The following is a 19,229-nucleotide window of genomic DNA, read 5'->3' as shown; positions in this document are numbered from 1 at the left end:
GAAGCTCCCTCCCGCTGTTCAGAGGTAATTAAAATACAGTACCCTTTGCATGTAAAGAATGATAAGGCAAGAAAAGATTACAAAATGAAGCTCCTTATGGAAAATCAAGAGACACTTTTTGCTGACTATTACAAAAATGGGAATATCAGCAACCTTATCTTCCACACAAACCATCCCCTGGAAACCATCCCCTGGCATGGCACAGTGCTATATTAGCACACTACCCCTTTGTTAAGAGAGGGGGGGTTAACGAGGGGTGGAAACTCAGAATACTTGATAACGAGGACTCTGAGTCAGGTAATATAAATATCTATAAGTCCGGAACAGTAATGGTACAGGGTAACCCCAAACAGTTTCAGCTGGACTTTCACCTAATCAAAGAATTAGCCCAGCAGGAGAAGCTCTCCCTTGATAAAGATACCCCCACCCCGAGCGGGTCAGACCAGACCTCTTCATTATGTAACCCCACAGACGAGCAACCCCCAGCGGAGAGTCAACCTCCCAGCACAGATTACTACTCCCTCATTGAAATGAAGGACAAATTCACCCAGCTGGAGGTAAGACAGGTGGAGCTGGAACAGCAGGTGATTACACTTCAGTCAGCACAGACCCAGACAACAGTCCAGCACAACAACACCCCCTTAACCAGACCCGAAGAGCTGGAGGTGGACAGAGACATATCTGCACTCTGGACTGTGGTGAGACAACTTCAACAGGAGGATCAGACTGCTGGTGGAGGAGAGGTTGAAGGGGATGGAGGAGAGGGTGAGGGGGACGGCGTGTGACAGAGAACAACCCACTAGAGAGGTGGCCACCCCCACGGAGAAGCCAGCAGAACAGCCCACCTCAGCACCTGACAAAAGTCTCAACACCACAGCAGAACAGTCCACAACAGACCCTGACCATAGAGTAGACATCACAGCAGAACAGACAAATGAAGAACCACAAGCCCAGCGGCTCTCACCCCCTCTGAGCACCCCCCTGTCAGCCACCCTGATAGCCCTTCTGACAACCCCCTCACACCCACTGAGGACAAACACAACACACAGATTGTACTACTTATGGACTCAAATGGGAAATATATAGAAGAAAAAAAACTTTTTCCCAAACACAGTGTGTCTAAACTCTGGTGTCCAAACACCCAGCGCGCCCTCGACCTTCTGTCTGAGGACCAACTAGGTTCACCCAGCCACATAATAATACACACAGGCACAAACGACCTGAGAGCACAGCAGGAAAGGGTGGCCACAGCACTGAAGGGAGTGATTGAAAAGGCTTCTTCTACTTTCCCCAACGCACAAGTGGTTATCTCCACCCTGCTACCACGAAAAGACTTCCACCCTGCCACAATACAGCGGGTAAACGCAAGTATTTCCCGTGACTGTGCCTCAAAACCAAATGTTTTCCTGGCCCACCACTCCACCCTGGACTTGAACAGCCTCTATGACCAGGTCCACCACTCCACCCTGGACTTGAACAGCCTCTATGACCAGGTCCACCTCTACAAGGCAGCAGTGCCCACCTTTGCCCGAACTCTAAAGGACATCGCTCTCAAACGTATCCCCAACACTTCACACAGGAGCAACAGATCAATAGACACCCCACCCAGACCAGCGAGACACCCTCCCAGACCTGCAGGAACCCCCCCCCCTGGACCTACACATAGAGGACCCACGCCAAGAGGAATTACATCCAGACCACAGTACACCCAGACACATCCACACCCCCACCCCAACCAATCAACACCCCCCCACGTCAACCATGCCCACACCCCATTTAGGCCCCCTCAGATCAGACCTATGCCACTCCTGCCCACCCCATGCACCCCTCCCCAGCAAATAGAGGGCCTCAACATGGAAGCCACACATGCGCCCAGGTAGTGAGCGGGCAAACAGTCCCAACCCCCACTCTCACACTCGCCCAAGCCAATAGCATGTACCAGATGCTCAGCAGGCTCTGCTCACACTTACTGGCCTGAGGCCAAACCACGACCAACAACACTGGACACTCTATGGAACAAAAAGCCTTCACTATATCATCCTGGAATATCCAAGGCCTGAGGTCATCTGCCTTTGGCCTAAAAAGCAGAAACTCGGACTTCATCAAAGAAATCGGTAATACAGACATTGTCATCCTGCAAGAAACCTGGTATAGAGGAGACGGACCCACTGTTTGCCCTCTAGGTTACAGAGAGCTGGTAGTCCCATCCACCAAACAACCAGGTGTGAAACAGGGAAGGGACTCAGGGGGTATGCTAATTTGATATAGAGCAGACCTAACTCACTCCATTAAATTCATCAAAACAGGAACATTCTACATTTGGCTAGAAATTCAAAAGGAAATTATCCTAACAGAGAAAAATGTCCTCCTGTGTGCTACCTATATCCCCCCACTAGAATCCCCATATTTTAATGAAGACAGCTTCTCCATCCTGGAGGGGGAACTCAATCATTTCCAGGCCCAGGGACATGTACTAGTCTGTGGCGACCTAAATGCCAGAACCGGACAAGAACCTGACACCCTCAGCACACAGGGGGACAAACACCTGCCTGGAGGTGACAGCATTCCCTCCCACATATGCCCCCCTAGGCACAACTATGACAATATAAACAACAAAAACGGGTCACAACTCCTGCAGCTCTGTCGCACGCTGGGTATATACATAGTCAACGGAAGGCTTCGAGGGGACTCCTATGGTAGGTACACCTATACCTCATCTCTTGGCAGTAGTACTGTAGACTACTTTATCACTGACCTCAACCCAGAGTCTCTCAGAGCGTTCACAGACAGCCCACTGACACCCTATCAGACCACAGCAAAATCACAGTCTACTTAAACAGAGCAATACTCAATCATGAGGCATCAAAGCCAAAGGAACTGAGTAAAATTAAGAAATGCTATAGATGGAAGGACTGCAGTTTGGAAACCTACCAAAAAACAATTAGGCAACAACAAATTCAATCCCTTTCAGACAATTTCCTGGGTAAAACGTTCCACTGTAATAGTGAAGGTGTAAACTTGGCAGTAGAAAATCTTAACAGTATATTTGACCTCTCAGCTTCCCTATCAAATCTAAGAATCTCAAATAGAAAACCGAAGAAAATTAACAATAATGACAAATGGTTTGATGAAGAATGCAAAAATCTAAGAAAGAAATTGAGAAACCTGTCCAACCAAAAACATAGAGACCCGGAAAACCTGAGTCTACGCCTTCACTATGGTGAATCACTTTAACAATACAGAAATACACTACGGAAAAAGAAGGAACAGCATGTCAGAAACCAGCTCATTGTAATTGAAGAATCCATAGACTCTAACCACTTCTGGGAAAATTGGAAAACACTAAACAAACAACAACACAAAGAATTATCTATCCAAAATGGAGATGTATGGGTAAAACACTTCTCCAATCTTTTTGGCTCTATAACAAAGAATAAAGAGCAAAAACTTATACATGATCAAAAACAGATCTTAGAATCAACTATTAAAGACTATCAGAACCCACTGGATTCTCCAAATACATTGAATGAGTTACAGGACAAAATAAAAACCCTCCAACCCAAAAAGGCCTGTGGTGTTGATGGTATCCTCAATGAAATGATCAAATATACAGACAACAAATTCCAATTGGCTATACTAAAACTCTTTAACATCATACTTAGCTCTGGCATCTTCCCCAATATTTGGAACCAAGGACTGATCACCCCAATCCACAAAAGTGGAGACAAATTTGACCCCAATAACTACCGTGGAACATGTGTCAACAGTAACCTTGGGAAAATCCTCTGCATTATCATTAACAGCAGACTTGTACATTTCCTCAATGAAAACAATGTACTGAGCAAATGTCAAATTGGCTTTTTACCAAATTACCGTACAACAGACCATGTATTCACCCTGCACACCCTAATTGACAACCAAACAAACCAAAACAAAGGCAAAGTCTTCTCATGCTTTGTTGATTTCAAAAAAGCCTTTGACTCAATTTGGCATGAGAGTCTGCTATACAAACTGATGGAAAGTGGTGTTGGGGGTGAAACATACGACATTATAAAATCCATGTACACAAGCAACAAGTGTGCGGTTAAAATTGGCAAAAAACACACACATTTCTTCACACAGGGTCGTGGGGTTAGACAGGGATGCAGCTTAAGCCAAACCTTCTTCAACATATATATCAACGAATTGGCGCGGGCCCTAGAAAAGTCTGCAGCACCCGGCCTCCCCCTGCTAGAATCCGAAGTCAAATGTCTGCTGTTTGCTGATGATCTGGTGCTTCTGTCACCAACCAAGGAGGGCCTACAGCAGCACCTAGATCTTATGCACATATTCTGTCAGACCTGGGCCCTTACAGTAAATCTCAGTAAGACCAAAATAATGGTGTTCCAAAAAAGGTCCAGTCACCAGGACCACATTTACAAATTCCATCTAGACACTGTTGCCCTAGAGCACACAAAAAACTATACATACCTTGGCCTAAACATCAGCGCCACAGGTAACTTTCACAAAGCTGTGAACGATCTGAGAGACAAGGCAAGAAGGGCATTCTATGCCATCAAAAGGAACATCAATTTCAACATACCAATTAGGTTTTGGCTAAAAATACTTGAATCAGTCATAGAGCCCATTGCCCTTCATGGTTGTGAGGTCTGGGGTCCGCTCACCAACCAAGACTTCCCAAAATGGGACAAACACCAAATTGAGACTCTGCATGCAGAATTCTGCAAAAATATCATCCGTGTACAACGTAGAACACCAAATAATGCATGCAGAGCAGAATTAAGCCGATACCCACTAATTATCAAAATCCAGAAAAGAGACGTTAAATTCTATAACCACCTAAAAGGAAGCGATTCCCAAACCTTCCATAACAAAGCCATCACCTACAGAGAGATGAACCTGGAGAAGAGTCCCCTAAGCAAGCTGGTCCAGGGGCTCTGTTCACAAACACAAACACACCCTACAGAGCCCCAGGACAGCAGCGCAATTAGACCCAACCAAATCATGAAAAAACAAAAAGATAATTACTTGACACATTGGAAAGAATTAACAAAAAAACAGAGCAAACTAGAATGCTATTTGGCCCTACACAGAGAGTACACAGCGGCGGAATACCTGACCACTGTGACTGACCCAAAATTAAGGAAAGCTTTGACTATGTACAGACTCAGTGAGCATAGCCTTGCTATTGAGAAAGGCCGCCGTAGGCAGACTTGGCTCTCAAGAGAAGACAGGCTATGTGCTCACTGCCCAAAAAATGAGGTGGAAACTGAGCTGCACTTCATAACCTCCTGCCCAATGTATGACCATATTAGAGAGACATATTTCTCTCAGATTACACAGATCCACAAAGAATTCGAAAACAAATCCAATTTTGAAAAACTCTCATATATACTGGGTGAAATTCCACAGTGTGCCATCACAGCAGCAAGATTTGTGACCTGTTGCCACGAGAAAAGGGCAACCAGTGAAGAACAAACACCATTGTAAATACAACCCATATTTATGCTTATTTATTTTATCTTGTGTCCTTTAACCATTTGTACATTGTTAAAACACTGTATATATATAATATGACATTTGTAATGTCTTTATTGTATTGACACTTCTGTATGTGTAATGTTTACTGTTCATTTTTATTGTTTTTCACTTTATATATTCACTTTATATATTATCTACCTCACTTGCTTTTTCAATGTTAACACATGTTTCCCATGCCAATAAACCCTTGAATTGAATTGAAAAATTGAGAGGGATGGACAGAGAGAGAGAGAGAGAGGTACGGACAGAGAGAGGGAGGGACGGACAGAGAGAGAGAGAGAGAGACAGACAGAGAGAGAGGGACTGACAGAGAGAGGGAGAGACCGACAGAGAGAGAGAGGGGGACGGACAGAGAGAGGGATGGACAGAGAGAGAGAGGGAGGCAGAGACAGAGAGAGAGACGGATGGACAGAGAGAGTGACAGAGAGAGGGAGAGACAGGGACGGACAGAGAGAGAGGGACGGACAGACAGAGAGAGAGACAGGGACGGACAGAGAGAGGGAGAGAGAGAGGGGCAGACAGACAGAGAGAGAGGGACGGTCAGACAGAGAGACAGACAGGACAACATAATGATTGAGATTAATAGTTTCTCAATCAGTTAATTTCATATCACATGTAACGAGACAGTTTAGTTACCTGGAGGAAATGGATGTGATCCTCTGTGTGTGAGAGCTGCTCCAGCTCAGTGCTTCTCTTCCTCAGTTCAGCTATCTCCTGCTTCAGTTAGTCCAGGAGTCCTTCAGCTTGACTCACTTGAGCCTTCTCTTGGGCTCTGATCAGCTCCTTCACCTCAGAGCTCCTTCTCTCAATGGAGCGGATCAGCTCAGTAAAGATCTGATCACTGTCCTCCACTGCTGCCTGTGCAGAGCGCTGGAGAGAGAGAGAGAGAGAGAGAGAGAGAGTATAGAGCAGACCTAACTCACTCCATTAAATTAATCAAAACAGGAACATTCTACATTTGGCTAGATATTCAAAAGGAAATTATCCTAACAGATAAAAATGTCCTCCTGTGTGCTACCTATATCTACCCACTAGAATCCCCATACTTTAATGAAGACAGCTTCTCCATCCTGGAGGGGGAAATCAGTCATTTCCAGGCCCAGGGACATGTACTAGTCTGTGGCGACCTAAATTCCAGAACCGGACAAGAACCTGACACCCTCAGCACACAGGGGGACAAACACCTGCCTGGAGGTGACAGCATTCCATCCCACATATGCCCCCCTAGGCACGACTATGACAACATTACCAACAAAAACGGGTCACAACTCCTGCAGCTCTGTCGCACGCTGGGTATGTACATAGTCAATGGTAGGCTTCAAGGGGACTCCTATGGTAGGTACACCTATACCTCATCTCTTGGCAGTAGTACTGTAGACTACTTTATCACTGACCTCAACCCAGAGTCTCTCAGAGCGTTCACAGTCAGCCCACTGACACCCCTATCAAACCACGGCAAAATCACAGTACTTAAACAGAGCAATACTCAATCATGAGGCATCAAAGCCAAAGGAACTGAGTAATATTAAGAAATGTTATAGATGGAAGAAATGCAGTTTGGAAACCTACCAAAAAACAATTAGGCAACAACAAATTAAATCCCTTTTAGACAATTTCCTGGGTAAAACGTTCCGCTGTAATAGTGAAGGTGTAAACTTGGCAGTAGAAAATCTTAGCAGTATATTTGACGTCTCAGCTTCCCTATCAAATCTAAAAATCTCAAATAGATAACCGAAGAAAATTAACAATAATGACAAATGGTTTGATGAAGAATGCAAAAATCTAAGAAAGAAATTGAGAAACCTGTCCAACCAAAAACATAGAGACCCGGAAAACCTGAGTCTATGCCTTCACTATGGTGAATCACTAAAACAATACAGAAATACACTACGGAAAAAGAAGGAACAGCATGTCAGAAATGATCTCAATGTAATTGAAGAATCCATAGACTCTAACCACTTCTGGGAAAATTGGAAAACAGTAAACAAACAACAACACAAAGAATTATCTATCAAAAATGTAGATGTATGGGTTAACCACTTCTCCAATCTTTTTGGCTCTATAACAAAGAATAAAGAGCAAAAACATATACATGATCAAATACAGATCTTAGAATCATCTATTAAAGACTACCAGAACCCACTGGATTCTCCAATTACATTGAATGAGTTACAGGACAAAATAAAAACCCTCCAACCCAAAAAGGCCTGTGGTGTTGATGGTATCCTCAATGAAATGATCAAATATACAGACAACAAATTCCAATTGGCTATACTAAAACTCTTTAACATCATCCTTAGCTCTGGCATCTTCCCCAATATTTGGAACCAAGGACTGATCACCCCAATCCACAAAAGTGGAGACAAATTTGACCCCAATAACTACCGTGGAATATGCGTCAACACTAACCTTGGGAAAATCCTCTGCATTATCATTAACAGCAGACTCGTACATTTCCTCAATGAAAACAATGTACTGAGCAAATGTCAAATTGGCTTTTTACCAAATTACCGTACAACAGACCATGTATTCACCCTGCACACCCTAATTGACAACCAAACAAACCAAAACAAAGGCAAAGTCTTCTCATGCTTTGTTGATTTCAAAAAAGCCTTTGACTCAATTTGGCATGAGGGTCTGCTATACAAACTGATGGAAAGTGGTGTTGGGGGTAAAACATACAACATTATAAAATCCATGAACACAAACAACAAGTGTGCGCTTAAAATTGGCCAAAAACACATTTCTTCACACAGGGCCGTGGGGTGAGACAGGGATGCAGCTTAAGCCCCACCCTCTTCAACATATATATCAACGAATTGGCGCGGGCACTAGAAAATTCTGCAGCACCCGGCCTCACCCTACTAGAATCCGAAGTCAAATGTCTGCTGTTTGCTGATGATCTGGTGCTTCTGTCACCAACCAAGGAGGGCCTACAGCAGCACCTAGATCTTATGCACATATTCTGTCAGACCTGGGCCCTGACAGTAAATCTCAGTAAGACCAAAATAATGGTGTTCCAAAAAAGGTCCAGTCACCAGGACCACAAATACAAATTCCATCTAGACACTGTTGCCCTAGAGCACACAAAAAACTATACATACCTTGGCCTAAACATCAGCGCCACAGGTAACTTCCACAAAGCTGTGAACGATCTGAGAGACAAGGCAAGAAGGCCATTCTATGCCATCAAAAGGAACATCAATTTATACATACCAATTAGGATTTGGCTAAAAATACTTGAATCAGTCATAGAGCCCATTGCCCTTTATGGTTGTGAGGTCTGGGGTCCGCTCACCAACCAAGACTTCACAAAATGGGACAAACACCAAATTGAGACTCTGCACACAGAATTCTGCAAAAATATCCTCCGTGTACAACGTAGAACACCAAATAATGCATGCAGAGCAGAATTAGGCCGATACCCACTAATTATCAAAATCCAGAAAAGAGACGTTAAATTCTACAACCACCTAAAAGGAAGTGATTCATAAACTTTCCATAACAAAGCCATCACCTACAGAGAGATGAACCTGGAGAAGAGTCCCCTAAGCAAGCTGGTCCTGGGGCTCTGTTCACAAACACAAACACACCCTACAGAGCCCCAGGACAACAGCACAATTAGACCCAACCAAATCATGAGAAAACAAACAGATAATTACTTGACACATTGGAAAGAATTAACAAAAAAACAGAGCAAACTAGAATGCTACTTGGCCCTAAACAGAGAGTACACAGCGGCAGAATACCTGACCACTGTGACTGACCCAAAATTAAGGAAAGCTTTGACTATGTACAGACTCAGTGAGCATAGCCTTGCTATTGAGAAAGGCCGCCGTAGGCAGACATGGCTCTCAAGAGAAGACAGGCTATGTGCTCACTGCCCACAAAATGAGGTGGAAACTGAGCTGCACTTCCTAACCTCCTGCCCAATGTATGACCATATTAGAGAGACATATTTCCCTCAGATTACACAGATCCACAAAGAATTCGAAAACAAATCCAAATTTGAAAAACTCCCATATCTACTGGGTGAAATTCCACAGTGTGCCATCACAGCAGCAAGATTTGTGACCTGTTGCCACGAGAAAAGGGCAACCAGTGAAGAACACACACCATTGTAAATACAACCCATATTTATGCTTATTTATTTTATCTTGTGTCCTTTAACCATTTGTACATTGTTAAAACACTGTATATATATATATATAATATGACATTTGTAATGTCTTTACTGTTTTGAAACCTCTGTATGTGTAATGTTTACTGTTAATTTTTGTTGTTTTTCACTTTATATATTCACTTTGTATGTTGTCTACCTCACTTGCTTTGGCAATGTTAACACATGTTTCCCATGCCAATAAAGCCCTTGAATTGAATTGAATTGAGAGAGAGAGACTGAGAGAGAGAGAGAGACAGAGAGAGGGGGACAGTAGTTTCTGCACCACATTGAGTCAGATATCTGCCACCCTGCTCTCCAGGTCCACCAGGCCTTGTCCCCCCTCTCGACAGACAGGTACAGAACACCTCTTGGTCCTGCTCTACTCTCCTCCCTCCTGGACAGACAGGTACAGAACACCTCTTGGTATATCATATATATATATATACAGTGTCTTGCGAAAGTATTCGGCCCCCTTGAACTTTGCGACCTTTTGCCACATTTCAGGCTTCAAACATAAAGATATAAAACTGTCTTTTTTTGTGAAGAATCAACAACAAATGGGACACAATCATGAAGTGGAACGACATTTATTGGATATTTCAAACTTTTTTAACAAATCAAAAACTGAAAAATTGGGCGTGCAAAATTATTCAGCCCCCTTAAGTTAATACTTTGTAGCGCCACCTTTTGCTGTGATTACAGCTGTAAGTCGCTTGGGGTATGTCTCTATCAGTTTTGCACATCGAGAGACTGAAATTTTTTCCCATTCCTCCTTGCAAAACAGCTCGAGCTCAGTGAGGTTGGATGGAGAGCATTTGTGAACAGCAGTTTTCAGTTCTTTCCACAGATTCTCGATTGGATTCAGGTCTGGACTTTGACTTGGCCATTCTAACACCTGGATATGTTTATTTTTGAACCATTCCATTGTAGATTTTGCTTTATGTTTTGGATCATTGTCTTGTTGGAAGACAAATCTCCGTCCCAGTCTCAGGTCTTTTGCAGACTCCATCAGGTTTTCTTCCAGAATGGTCCTGTATTTGGCTCCATCCATCTTCCCATCAATTTTAACCATCTTCCCTGTCCCTGCTGAAGAAAAGCAGGCCCAAACCATGATGCTGCCACCACCATGTTTGACAGTGGGGATGGTGTGTTCAGCTGTGTTGCTTTTACGCCAAACATAACGTTTTGCATTGTTGCCAAAAAGTTCAATTTTGGTTTCATCTGACCAGAGCACCTTCTTCCACATGTTTGGTGTGTCTCCCAGGTGGCTTGTGGCAAACTTTAAACTACACTTTTTATGGATATCTTTAAGAAATGGCTTTCTTCTTGCCACTCTTCCATAAAGGCTAGATTTGTGCAATATACGACTGATTGTTGTCCTATGGACAGAGTCTCCCACCTCAGCTGTAGATCTCTGCAGTTCATCCAGAGTGATCATGGGCCTCTTGGCTGCATCTCTGATCAGTCTTCTCCTTGTATGAGCTGAAAGTTTAGAGGGACGGCCAGGTCTTGGTAGATTTGCAGTGGTCTGATACTCCTTCCATTTCAATATTATCGCTTGCACAGTGCTCCTTGGGATGTTTAAAGCTTGGGAAATATTTTTGTATCCAAAGCCTGGTGTGTTCCTTGTTCTTCATGATGCTCTCTGTGCTTTTAACGGACCTCTGAGACTATCACGGTGCAGGTGCATTTATACGGAGACATGATTACACACAGGTGGATTGTATTTATCATCATTAGTCATTTAGGTCAACATTGGATCATTCAGAGATCCTCACTGAACTTCTGGAAAGAGGTTGCTGCACTGAAAGTAAAGGGGCTGAATAATTTTGCACGCCCAATTATTCAGTTTTTGATTTGTTAAAAAAGTTTGAAATATCCAATAAATGTCGTTCCACTTCATGATTGTGTCCCACTTGTTGTTGATTCTTCACAAAAAAAGACAGTTTTATATCTTTATGTTTGAAGCCTGAAATGTAGCAAAAGGTCGCAAAGTTCAAGGGGGCCGAATACTTTCGCAAGGCACTGTATATATCATATCATCATTCAGGAAGTTATGCACAACAAGCATATCTTTGGGAGGACGTCCAGCCTCTCTTTTCCGGGCAAGAAAGTTTCTGTCAACCAACATGTCTTCTGTTTTGACATCCATACCGTAGTTCTTGGTAAACTCAGTTCAGCATGATGTATCTAGGAAGTTGTTTGAGTTTTATTTTAGTTTTACTATTGACAGTTCCCTCTATTTGTGCTTTCACTAGATTCATCATTGGCACGGAAAGAGAGTCCCTGTCTTCCTAACATCGATGTGACCACAACAATTCTCCTCAGATACTCCCTTCTCTCTGCAATATCACCAGCATGGTCAGATGTTAAAATTTGAGCAATGTTCCCATGATTGATAGTTTCCTGGTAGCTTTGCCACAACACTGTCTCTGTGTGTCTGTGTCATCTCATGTTTGACAAAGGTAAACTAAGATTTTTTCCAAATGTTGCAGCCATTACTGACAAAATAATCAAATGTAATGTTTTTACCAAAAACTCTACATGGAAAGCAGAAAGCTGTGATCAATTAAATACAAAGTTAACTAGATATTATCTGTGTCATTTATAGCCTGGCACAGATAGTAAAACTACATTAAATACAACGTTATCTAGATATTATCTAGATATTATCTGTGTCATTTATAGCCTGGCACAGATAGTAAAACTACTGTAGCGACCCGCACAGACAGCTGTGTGTTATGTGTTCGGCTATTATTTGGTTGTGTTGTACTTACCAGTTCCCAGTGTTTGCGGGGTTCGACATGCCAATCAACATGCTATCTGCCAATCACAGGAATAGCTGGGATGTTCTGATGCCGGGCATCCTGGTGGTTGGCGGAGTGGCGTGGAGGGGGCGGGGCATTGGAAGTTAAGGTTTAGCCTTTGTTCTCTCTCTTACATCTGGCCTTCACAAGAGAAGGTCCCGATTGGCTTGTGGGGTATCTTTCATTTATTTGGCGTGAGCTAAGGCCAAACAGTAGCCTGTGTAAAGTTGGTAATAAACCGTCAACTTAATCCTCTGTCTGGACAATTGTTCCTTTATGATCTAGTCAGGTCATTACACTACAGGCAGCCTCACATAAAAACCTATTGATTAACAAAGCTTTGATTATGACCAAAGTCTATAGTAGTGTAGGTTGACGGAGAGAAAATAAATCACAGAGAAAATATATTGACTGATATATTGAATTGTTTAGGGAAGCTTTAGCTTTGGCTTTAATATATTCTGAAAATACTTGAAAACCAAAAGAGAAAAGAATAGTAGCCCTCCTCAGGAACCACAAAACCCTCACAGACGAACTTCTTCTTCTATGATATAATGGAGGTCCTAAAAACCAACATTAAAGGTGCATGGCGCCACCTACTGTTCTGGAGTGTGTTCAATCACGGTTTACACCACTCTAAATCCTCCTACCTAACTCAGAATTTCTGAGAAAATAAAAGAGTCCTACTAACTTCTAATAGACCCTCCCCCATCCCCCAAATCCCTTCCAAGTGTAATGTTTACTGTTAATTTCTGATTGTTTATTTCACTTTTGTTTATTGTCTATTTCACTTGCTTTGGCAATGTAAACATATATTTCCATGCCAATAAAGCCCTATGAATTTAATTCAATTGAGAGAGAGACATTTCCATTTTAATGTACAGGGGACATGAGTCAGTCATGGTTACTCATGGTTATGTGATGAGGCAGCCCAGTGGTTACATGAACCAGTCTATTCGCTGAAAGGTGTCCAGACAGGCTGTTCCCAACAGTGGGGTCAGTGCGATTGGATAGGGGCCCCTCTCTCTCTCTCTCTCTCTCTCTGACTGGAGGAGAGAAGTGAAATGGTGTGTCTCCTCTGATCAACAACACTCACCTTGAAAGACTCCACAGCCTGTTGAAGCTCCTTCAGCTCCTTCTCTCTCTCCTGGAATCTCTGCTGGACCTTCTTCTGACTCATCCCCAGCTGCCTCTGTGGAGAATCACTCTTCAATGAGCTACCAAGCTTTATTAGTCCAGTAGATCAATAGTATAGTAATGTGACATAGGACCCATAGAGAGGAAGGTCTACAATCCCGAGGAAGTCCCTTTACAATATGATATTATGTTGCTATGTGAATCATTATAGTTTTTATGGTAGGCCTACATGTATCAAGGGCCTGAGACTGAACTTTGGACTCATAAAAGGCCATTCAGAATGATAATAGTGTTTGACTTTAGAAAATGGTGATACATTTGGAGAATCTGGGTTAACAATTCTATATACTCAAGGTTTGTGTTCATTTTTGTGGATCCATTTCATATTGTATATAATATAATGATCTCATATTCAAACATATTTAGTTCCTACTGTATCTTTAATTCCTTGTTTATCAGACAGTCACCAACAAGTTGAATTTTGTATTTATTTTTTTATTTCACCTTTATTTAACCAGGTAGGCTAGTTGAGAACAAGTTCTCATTTGCAACTGCGACCTGGCCAAGATAAAGCATGGCAGTATGAGCAGACAACACAGAGTTACACATGGAGTAAACAATTAACAAGTCAATAACACAGTAGAAAACAAAGGGGGAGTCTATATACAATGTGTGCAAAAGGCATGAGGAGGTAGGCGAATAATAATAGTGTTTGACTTTAGAAAATGGTGATACATTTGTAACAAACTCAATATACTCAAGGTTTGTGTTCATATTTGTGGATCCATTTCATATTGTATATAATGTAATGATCTCATATTGAAACAGATTTAGTTCCTACTGTATCTTTAATTCTTAGTTTATCAGACAGTCACCAACAAGTTGTTCTGGTCTTACCTGTTTCTCAGTCCTCTCTGCTGCAGCTGACACTGTATCATGGCCTTTATGTTCATCTATTGTACACAGATAACAGATACACTGCTGATCGGTACGACAGTAAACCTCCAGCAGTTTGTCATGATGAGAGCAGATCTTCTCCTGTAGTTGTGCGGTGGCTTTGACCAGCTTGTGCTTCTTCAAAGCAGGAGATTCATAGTGAGATTGGAGGTGAGTCTCACAGTAAGAGGCCAGACACACCAGACAGGACATGAGGGCTTTCTGCTTTCTGGTCCCGGTGCAGACATCACACGCCACATCTCCAGGTCCAGCATAGCACAGTGCAGGAGGGGGAGCAGCCTGGAGTCCTGTCTTCTTCCGTTTCTCCACCACTTCAGCCAGCACAATGTTTCTCTTCAGAACAGGCCTTGGGATAAAGGTCTGTCTGCACTGTGGACAGCTGTAGACACCTTTCAGATCATCCTGATCCCAGCTTTCTTTAATACAGCCCATACAGTAACTGTGTCCACAGGCAGTAGTCACCGGATCCTTCAGTAGATCCAGACAGATGGAGCAACAGAACAGTTCCTGATTCTCTGCCATTTTGGTGCTCTCTCCCGTAGGTTAAGCAGTGGCAGTGTGAAAGATTACTTTCTGTTTCATGGAACTCTACACCAGAGGACAGGGAGTGGCTTCCTCCTGGACTCTGTTCCCTGTATGTAGAGGGGGAGTGGCTTCCTACTGGACTGGGTTCTCTGTATGTAGAGGCAGAGTGGCTTCCTCCTGGACTGTGTTCTCTGTATGTAGAGGGGGAGTGGCTTCCTACTGGACTGTGTTCTCTGTATGTAGAGGCGGAGTGGCTTCCTCCTGGACTGTGTTCTCTGTATGTAGAGGGGGAGTGGCTTCCTACTGGACTGGGTTCTCTGTATGTAGAGGGGGAGTGGCTTCCTACTGGACTGGGTTCTCTGTATGTAGAGGGGGAGTGGCTTCCTACTGGACTGTGTTCTCTGTATGTAGAGGGGGAGTGGCTTCCTACTGGACTGTGTTCTCTGTATGTAGAGGGGGAGTGGCTTCCTACTGGACTGTGTTCTCTGTATGTAGAGGCGGAGTGGCTTCCTCCTGGACTGTGTTCTCTGTATGTAGAGGGGGAGTGGCTTCCTACTGGACTGGGTTCTCTGTATGTAGAGGCGGAGTGGCTTCCTCCTGGACTGTGTTCCCTGTATGTAGAGGGGGAGTGGCTTCCTACTGGACTGTGTTCTCTGTATGTAGAGGGGGAGTGGCTTCCTCCTGGACTGTGTTCTCTGTATGTAGAGGGGGAGTGGCTTCCTACTGGACTGTGTTCTCTGTATGTAGAGGGGGAGTGGCTTCCTCCTGGACTGTGTTCTCTGTATGTAGAGGGGGAGTGGCTTCCTCCTGGACTGTGTTCTCTGTATGTAGAGGGGGTGTGGTTTCTTTGATAAGGAAGTGTGACAGAGTGTTGGGTCGTTGGCAGAGATGGTTATTATTTATGTGATATGTATTTGAAATACGTATTTTAAATACTTCTGAGTATTTTGTTATTTGAATTACACTGGGCTGAACAATACTCCAATTTATTTATTTTTTTATTTTCAAAATACATATTTTTCTTGACCATTTTTTGTAGCAGTTCACGTCTTGAAGCCCCTCTTTAACCCTTTACTGGAATCAGAAGTCTGGTTTGATTAGAGCGTCTGCTAAATTAACTAAATATACATGTAAAAATGTTGATAAATACTTTGTTGACGGAAAATGTATTTGATACAATTGTAATATATTGTTGTCTCACTTAGCTGTCTTAATATGAATGCACTAAACAAAGTGTCTATTCAAATCAAATCAAATCAAATTTTATTTCTAATGAGCTCCTCCCCAAAACAAGACCAATAATACTACCCAGTGTGCTTTGCAGTTTATTTGGTATGTTCATTTTCACATATAGATTTGAGTCATTTAGCTTCTCCAGAGTGACTTGCTCAACTAAGGTAGATAACAACATACAGAATCACTGTCAAGTAGCAAGAAAAAAGGGGTTTTTAACCATTACTGAGAATCTTGTTGCTCTTTGGGCTAAATGTTTGCAAGTGTATTTTTGTTTAAAATGAAGTATGTTACATTTCATAAATATGTTACAAAATGCAGGTGTTGTTTATTTTGATACATTGATCTTTACGGTATCTTGTATCTATATTTTGAAATAGTATTTTTTTCATTTTCGCTCCAACCTGGTAGTAGAATACTCTATGAGGTAGTGGCTGGGTTGGAGACCCACCAACCGCATGGTGCCTCACCAAACGAGCTGACTGCAGCAAGGTGTACTGCTTAACTAGGATGTGGTCCTAATTGGAGAGTGGCTTTAGGGTGAGTACACTTCCAACAGCAGGACTTCCCTTCAACATGTTACAGAAGATAATGTGGAGACAGAGATGGGCAGTATTTCTGTTATATGTATTTGAAATACATATTTAACCCTCCTGCTGTGTTCTGGTTGACTTGGACCGATTTGCAAGTTTTCTCTCTGAAAAATGTAGTTAATTTAATCTGATTGTCATAAGGTTCCATGATTTTGTCCACACAGGGCATCTGAACACACAAAAAACACGTTGATGATTTTCATGAAATATTGGGTGTTTTATTTAACTTTTTCCCAATCAAAAATGACAGGTCATTACAAATGAAGACTATAACTAGTGTATAACATTTTGTTCAGGCACATGCCCATTCATCAGATGGACACACTTCCTCTCCCAGACCCCCACATGGATGTGTGTTTGAGCACACACACACCCTATTCCCCTTGGCTTCAATGTCAACCCCCAACAGGAACCTTTCCCCAATAGAATCTCTCCCCCAAGGAAACCACACCTGTTGGCATTCTCACAAACAATCGCAACATTGTTTCAATAATATATAGAACTTTTCTTGCAGCTGTGGAATATCCCAAGCCCTGGTAAACGATGTGCTCCGGGACATGTTAAATCATTTTGTGTTTGTCTACCTCGACGATGTCCTGTTTTTTTCCCCGTTCTGCCCAATAACACGTCCTCCATGTTCGACAAGTCCTTCAGCGCCTCCTGGAGAACCAGTTATTTGTGAAAGCGGAGAAATGCGAGTTCTACCGTTCTACCCTCTCCTTTCTGGGATATGTCATCGCTGAAGGAAATGTCCAGATGGACCCGGAAAAGATGAAAGCAGTAGTGGATTTGCCCCAACCTACGTCCAGGGTGCAGCTACAACATTTCATGGGGTTTGCCCATTTCTACCGGTGTTTCATTCGAGGCTACAGCACTCTGGCAGCCCCATTCTTGGCACTCACCTCTCCCAATCTACTGTTCATATGGTTCCCAGCGGTTGACAGAGCCTTTGTGGACCTGAAGCATCAATTCACTACAGCCCTCAACCTCGTCCATCCGGACCCGTCCCGTCAGTTTGTGGTCGAGGTCGATGCTTCTGACGTTGGAGTGGGGGCTATCCTGTCGCAGCGATCCATCCAGGACATAAAGCTCCATCCCTGTGCCTTCCTGTCCTATCGTCTCAACTCTGCAGAAAGAAACTACGACCAACCGAGAACTCCTGGTGGTCAAGATGACACTGGCGGAGTGGAGACACTGGCTGGAGGGAGCAGAACATCTATTTTTGGTTTGGACCGATCACAAGAATTTGGAATATCTCCGAATATAACAGCACCATGTCAGAGTCAAGCAGAGTTTCATCAAACAAGTTTTTGTCCAGTACACATTCCTGGGCTGTCCCGATGTCCCTGTTATTGTTACTGATGATTTGCTCAGAGAAGCCCAAACAACTTGTCCTGATTTGCCAAAACAGGAACAGTGAGATCCAGTGTCTATTATAAATGGTCCTCTTTCATTTCCCCCACACTGTGAACTCACATGCCCCAACTGCCCACAGGTCCAGCGTTGAGTGTTGTTCCAGTCAGGAAGGGCCATGGCGGGCCCACCTCCTCTTCCTGTCCATGTCTGTTGGTCACCATAATGCTGAGTGGTGAAAAGCACATACCCTGCAGCCACCAGGTTCACAGGTGTGACTGATGTGACTGTGGGGGGCCTGCAGGCTGTGGTTGTGGTGAGCCTGTAGAAACAATGCAGCCATCATATTGTGAGTAAAACCACCACTTCCTTTCTCGATCTGTGAAAGCTGGGCCTTCCTCAGTGCAGTTTCTAGTCCTCCTTTCACACTCTTCTATCTCCCTCTGGTATTGTCTTTACCATATCCGTGGCTTGTCTGACCTCTTTTAGCTATTTACTTTCATCCACATCATCTGTCTCCATTGTCTCTTTCATCTTATCAGCAATCAGCACCTGCAGATCTTCTATCAACTTCCTCTTCTCTTTTCATAATGTTTCAACTTGTTATTTTCCAGTCGTCCTTCTTCTCTCTTTCTTTCTTCCCTTTCTCTCTGGTCTCTGTATAGGTCACCCATGGATGGTAACACTGTATATTCCTTTTACTTCTTCAGTAGTTAGTTTGTTTTCAACGTTTGATTGATGACCCTGTGTACAGATGACATGTACATGTCCAAATATGGGCATCCGTCCAGGACGTCCTGTTCCTGTGGTCACGTGTTAGAGGGTGTGTTATTTTATATCTATATTGTGTCTATTCCTTTGAAGTTGTCATGCTGATTGATGTCTAGCGACCTGGTTGAACTGGGGGGGTTCTGTGTTTGA

At 43.2% G+C, this 19,229-nt stretch overlaps 2 protein-coding genes across 3 annotated transcripts in view; one reads left to right on the top strand and one right to left on the bottom strand.

Moving 5' to 3' along the window:
- Positions 1-19,229, top strand: part of LOC110516932 (E3 ubiquitin/ISG15 ligase TRIM25-like) — a 538,607-nt gene that overhangs the window by 156,322 nt on the left and 363,056 nt on the right. The gene's annotated exons all lie outside the window — the stretch shown is intronic.
- On the bottom strand, positions 6,250-15,208 carry LOC118947082 (E3 ubiquitin/ISG15 ligase TRIM25-like). Of its 2 annotated transcripts, XM_036972199.1 has the most exons (3): positions 14,545-15,208; positions 13,607-13,702; positions 6,250-6,411 (listed from the first exon to the last, which is right to left on the bottom strand). In XM_036972199.1, exons 1-3 carry the CDS (start codon positions 15,124-15,126, stop codon positions 6,265-6,267), a joined length of 825 nt encoding a protein of 274 aa, XP_036828094.1. In that variant the 5' UTR covers positions 15,127-15,208; the 3' UTR covers positions 6,250-6,264. The 2 variants fall into 2 exon arrangements, 1 of the variants encoding a protein (XP_036828094.1); XR_005041746.1 differs by lacking the exons at positions 13,607-13,702; positions 14,545-15,208 and adding an exon at positions 12,481-12,622 and having other exon boundaries at positions 6,357-6,411.

The sequence above is a fragment of the Oncorhynchus mykiss genome, unplaced genomic scaffold (assembly GCF_013265735.2).
Source record: "Oncorhynchus mykiss isolate Arlee unplaced genomic scaffold, USDA_OmykA_1.1 un_scaffold_121, whole genome shotgun sequence".
NCBI classification, from domain to species: domain Eukaryota; kingdom Metazoa; phylum Chordata; class Actinopteri; order Salmoniformes; family Salmonidae; genus Oncorhynchus; species Oncorhynchus mykiss.
The sequence above is the reverse complement of the archived record's forward strand: the minus strand, read 5'-3'. Positions and strand labels throughout refer to the sequence as shown.